The sequence below is a fragment of the Glycine soja genome, chromosome 13, assembly GCF_004193775.1.
Source record: "Glycine soja cultivar W05 chromosome 13, ASM419377v2, whole genome shotgun sequence".
Taxonomy (NCBI): Eukaryota; Viridiplantae; Streptophyta; class Magnoliopsida; order Fabales; family Fabaceae; genus Glycine; species Glycine soja.
This window is the reverse complement of record NC_041014.1, coordinates 20,800,899-20,806,924: the sequence shown is the minus strand read 5'-3', so window position 1 is coordinate 20,806,924 and position 6,026 is coordinate 20,800,899. Positions and strand designations below refer to the sequence as shown.

Here is a 6,026-nt window from a genome sequence, read left to right as displayed (position 1 = left end):
TTTTATAAAGAACAATTTGGTTATATAGTTTTTAAATTTTATTTTATAAAGTATAGCCAACTAATCATATTTAAAATTTAATAATTAAATATTGTCGTGCTATTTATTTTTTTGTAATAATATTTAGATTTAGATGTAATAATTTGTTGTGAATTGATTATATTATTTAAGTAAAGCCATCAGACATGGTATATAAAAAGGAAGGAGAGGAGGGAAGTGACAACAATTTATTGTTGCATTTTATTTATACGATACGATGGCTAAGTGTTTCTCATCCCTTCTCTCTTGGTTTCTGATTTTTTTGTTTGTGCTGCTACACACACAAACGGGGTATGGTTCAAATGCAACATCAAAGTCGGAAGCGATCATCAACTTGAGAGTAGGGGTACCCCTGAAAAATGGTTTCCCCCAATTTGTGAATGTAGTTTGGGATTCTCATGAAAAGAAGTACAACGTATCTGGATATTGCATAGACGTTTTCTATGCCGTTGTAAACATTTTACCTTTCAAGGTTTCTCTAGATATTCAACCTTTTGAGGTTGAATCACGTGACAATTCTGGAGCTGGATCATACGATTCACTTCTCCAACAAATCCCAGCAAAGGTTAGTAAATTTCAATCTCATACAAGTAACTATCTATCTATCTATTTTATATGCCTTTTTATTTGGAAGAAAAAAAAGCAAAAAATTTGACACTGTACTTGTATTTTTCTTTACTAAAACATTTACATGGAACAGTACGATGTTGTGGTAGGGGATATAACAATCCTGGCCAACCGTTCAAACATGGTAGATTTCACACTGCCATATACAGGATCTGGATTTAAAATGCTAGTAACAGTTCAACATGGGAGGCAACAAACCATGTGGATTTTTGTGAAACCCTTCAGCTGGGATCTTTGGTTGAGCATAGTCATCATCTCTACCTTCATAGGGGTCTCCATACTCGTCATGGAAAGAAATGTAAATGCTCCTACTGATCAGGAGGGTTTGCCAAATCGAAAAAAGCTTAGCCCTGCGACAATCTTATGGTTTCCAATTTCACAAGCAATTCTTCCTGAAAGTAATTAAACATATAATGTTAATTATTAATGTTTTAATTTACTTTACTTTATGTATGAACGTGCTTAATTACCGTTTTGTACTTTCAGGACAAGTAGTGGCCAAGAACTGCTCGAGATTTGTGTTAATGATATGGCTTCTATTGGCGTTCGTGCTCATGCAAAGTTACACTGCAAACTTGACTTCTATATTGACTTTGGATCAGTTAGGACCCAGTTTTTTTAATGTAAATGATCTAAGAAAAGGTGGTTATTATGTTGGATATCAATCTGGGTCTTTCGTTAAAGATGTGTTGGTTCAGCAATTTAAGTTTGATACGTCCAAGCTGAGGCCATATAGCAACAGTGCTGAGTATCATAATGCTTTAAAAACTGGAAGCCAACGTGGTGGTGTTGCAGCTATATTCGATGAAGTGCCTTACCTTAAAGTCTTCCTTCAAGAATACGGATCCAATTACATCATGGCCGGCTCGAGATATAGAAATGATGGCTTTGGTTTTGTAAGTGCCTTCTCTCTAATTCGTTACTTATTAGCTACAAAATGTGACTGTGTATCTTGCTTTATAAATGAAGTAATTTAGTTAAATTTCAACAACAATTTAATTAATTGAATGCCCATTATATACATATATATAGTGACAGCATTTATCTGTAGTATTGTAATTAGTAGTTTATTTTACATTGCAGGCATTCCCTTTAAACTCCAATCTCACCACTCACTTTTCGAGAGCCATCTTGAAGGTGACTGAGAGTGAGTTAATGAATGAAATTGAGAGAAAATATTTTGGGAAGAAGGATATTGAAGAAGACTCGTCTGCGGAAATTTCTTCCGCTGCTCCAAGCCTCAACTTTCATAGCTTTGCAGGGCTATTCTTGATTACAGGGATTAGTACTTTATTAGCACTAATGGTCTCAGAAACTGTTATTTGGCGAAGGGTCATTTTGATGGCTAAAGCAATCAGCCAGAGGTATTTGTTCGCCACTCCACCTCCCACCGAAACACGCGTTCATCCAATTCATGATGATTCAATTCGCGGAATAGAGGCCATTTAACAAGACCTTCTTTTAACATCTCAGAGACTCTCGTCTGTATATGGCAAAAATAACAGGAGGAGCAAGCTTAATTAGGGGTAATGTCTGAATTTTATTTGAAGACAGAAGACTAACATGCAGGGTTATGTTACAACCCTTTTCTTGCGCACTTTTTGGACTTCTTTTTATTTATTTATTTAACATAGAACCCTTGTATTTTTTTCTTTGAGATAATTATAATTAAGTTTGGTAGGACTACTCCAAAAGTAACTTGATAATGTTCTTTTTTAAAGTAAATTATATACTGAGTTACAATCATTTTAAAAGATTTATTTTTATTTTTATCATTCATTTTCTTAAAATCTAATTATTTTAATAAGTGATTACTCTTAATCATAAAATAATGAGAAAATAAACAATAATGATTGCTCGTTGTAGTAATTCATCCCTCAGGACACACAAGTTTTATTTATTTAATTAGTAAAGCTTAAACTGAGCACAAGATACGCCTAACTAAAGACTCCACACACCATTACCGAACATCAAGAAAAATATCACGGATACAACTATAAAACCCATAATGATCTACTATGTTTTTAAAAAAGTAAAAAATAAATATTCACTATTAGATTTTAATATAAATGATCAAAATTAAAACATACAAAATCATGTGAATTTTAAAATATCAGACAAATTTTTTAGGTAATTACATAATATTGAATTATCAGTATAGTTATATGATTTATATTTACTCTTATCATTTCTAATGTGACTTTTCATATGATTATCAAACTTTTGAGTTAATTAGCTAACTTTTACTAATTTATTTACTTTTTGTGAATTGATTTGTGTGTAAATTTTTGTTATAGTACATTTTAGATAGATTCAATAAACTTTAAGTAAATTCGATAAATTCTCGAATTTATTGTCAAGTCAACAAGTTAAAAAAATTAGACAAAAATACAAATCATTTTGAATTTTTTTTTATCTGGTTAGTGTTTAATATATTTCCATTTTGTGTGTTGTTCTCCAATTGTATAATAATATCAATCCTTTGTTCTCTAACAACATCATCCCTTGATGAAAATGTTCTACCACTACGATAACATATGCAAATTATTATCTAGTAGTGATGCATTACTATATTTGGTTATTTAAGTATTATAAAATTTATGATTTATGATTTTATTTTATTATGTTGTTGAAATATTTAATTGGTATGTTATTTATAAATATTTTATTATTATTTTTATATAAAGTGAACTCTTACAAATTTACTAGTTAAGTCAACGAATTTAGTATATAAAACTCTCACAAGTTTATGTAAACTCTCTTTCATAACCTTTATTCTCTCACATAATATACCCTAAATTGCACACATTTTTTTTACACCACTTCTTTTTTCAATAATTAAAAATTATATTTGAGTATTCGCACACTTGATATATCATCTTTATTTTTATTTCGTAATTGCGATGCTTGGTTATGAAACTAAATATTTCCTTATCTTTGACATAGAACTCCCAAATTTACATATAGAAAGCTTAGAGTGAATCACAATTTGTATGGGAAAAATAATTCCTACCTAACCTCACCATCTTTTTCTCAACAATAAGTGTATGGGAAAATAATTCCTACCTAATCTCACCATCTTCTCCCCAATGCATTACTTCAAGCTGACTAAAACAGTTACGAGCCTAAACTGATCAAGAGGCAATCTTTCTAAAAGTTACTTTATTTGAAGTTAAGTTTATGACCAGTCACTTTGCCTTAACTTTATTAATGCTACTTTTTTTTTCCTTCATACTACATTTAAAAGTCAAAACCCACTGCTCCAATAATAAAGTTTTTATCGACGATCAATATAATTAGATTGTACTTAGATAAACTTATTTTATAAATAAGAAGTAAATAAAAATTTAAAAAATTATAAACTAATTTATAAAATTTATTTTTTCCAAAAAAACTTATTTTAAATTATAAATAAACTATTTTTAGCTTATGAAAAAATCATATTTCATTTTTTCTTCTTATTTCATTTTTAAAAATCTCATATATTTTGACTTAAAATAAATACGACTGAGAACACTATATGAGAATAAAAATTAAAAATAATAGATGGTTTGGATTAAAATACTTAAAATTTAAAATTAAAATATAATATATCATCAAATATCTAAAAGATTAATCAAACAACAAATAAATTTATAAAGATCTCAATTATTTTCATCGTCGTTGTTGTCGTCACCTCTACAACCATAATCGTCGTCATTGTTGTCACCACTATCATCGACGTTGGCGTGGTGGTGACAACAATAACAACGACTACGGTCATGACAGAGAAGGTGGTGGTAGCCATGATTATAGTGATGATGATGGATTAACCATATTTTATATATTTTAGGACATGATTTATTTAATGAATATTTTAGAAATTTAATGGTTATATTAGATTTTAATTTGAATTTTTAGATATTTTAATTTTAACCGTCTATTATTTTGATTAGATTAAAATGAAAGAACAAGATTAAAACATTTTAAATTCAAATTAAAATTACATTTAAACCATAAAATCTTTATAAGATTTACCAAATTAAAAATCAAACATTTTAAAGATTTAATTTACTTCAAGATCCACCATAACCACTACCTTAGCCTGGCGATGGTCACAATGGTGATAACAGTGACAACAATCATATAGGTGGTAACGACAATGATTGAAGATCATAGTGGTTGTTGTGGTGGCGACCATGATAATTATGATAACAATGGTCATGACTATGGTGATGGTCATGGTGATGATAAGTTTAAAATATTTTAGGACATCATAGATTAAATCTTTATAATATTTAATTTTTTGTTTGGTAAATCTTATGAAAATTTTATAGTTAAATGAAAATTTAATTTGAATTTAAAATGTTTTAATCTTGACCTTTCATCTTAATTTAATAGTTGAGATTAGTCATTTTCATTCTTACATAAGATGATCATTTTCATATGTAACACCCTCTATGACGACGGTGGTAGTCATGTTTGTGGCGATGACACTGGTGGCATCAGTGATCATATTGGTGGCGACGATGATAGTTATGGCGACGATTACGACGATGGTGATAGTGGTTGTCATGTTGGTGGTGATGACAGTGATCATGACGGTTATTATGACCATGGTAGTAGAGACAACAACAACAACGGTCATGTTGGTGGTGACGACGATGATTGTGATGGCAATCATGGTGGTGGTGATGGTGGTGATTGTGATTGTGGTGACGATTTTGACATAAATTAAATCTTTAAAATATTTAATTTCCTATTTAATAAATCTTATATAAATTTTATGATTAAATGAAACTTTAATTTGAATTTAAAATATTTTAATCTTGATATTTCATTTCAACTTAACACATCAGAATAATTATTTTTATTTTTACATAAGAGAATCATTCTCGTATGACACATCATATATATATATATATATCAAAATAATAATCAATGACTAATTTGAAAATATAATTAATGAGAAAATAACATATAATTTGATTGATTAAAAATCTAACAATATCAAAATTCCCAAATTGAAGTTTCCTTAAAAATTCTCCCTCTATACATACTATTGTATCATATTACAAAAATATTATTTATTAAGTTAAGAAATTGTTTTATTAATATATTTTAAAAAATATATTTTTTAAAAGATATGTAGCATTAGATTTACTTGAGATGACTCAAAATATAACTCAAACTTGTTTTAAAATTATTACCGGTTTGATTTCTTAAATCTAACCAAACCCGTAAAAAAAAATTGGTATTGGACGGTGTTTTTTTTTTTTTTTTTTTATTTCGCTAATATAATCTACTACCAAACTTAAAATAATTCTAAAAGTCATTTACTTTTTCTTGAAGAGGAAAGTTAACAGAAATTTACTTTTAAA

At 28.7% G+C, this 6,026-nt stretch overlaps 1 protein-coding gene across 1 annotated transcript; it reads left to right on the top strand.

Annotated features, from left to right (window-relative positions):
* Nucleotides 1-224: 224 nt before the first annotated feature.
* On the top strand, nucleotides 225-2,420 carry LOC114381507 (glutamate receptor 2.8-like). Its single transcript, XM_028340781.1, has 4 exons — nucleotides 225-604; nucleotides 740-1,064; nucleotides 1,153-1,562; nucleotides 1,750-2,420. The coding sequence occupies exons 1-4, from the start codon at nucleotides 257-259 to the stop codon at nucleotides 2,113-2,115; spliced, it is 1,449 nt and encodes a 482-aa protein (XP_028196582.1). The 5' UTR covers nucleotides 225-256; the 3' UTR covers nucleotides 2,116-2,420.
* Nucleotides 2,421-6,026: the final 3,606 nt, after the last annotated feature.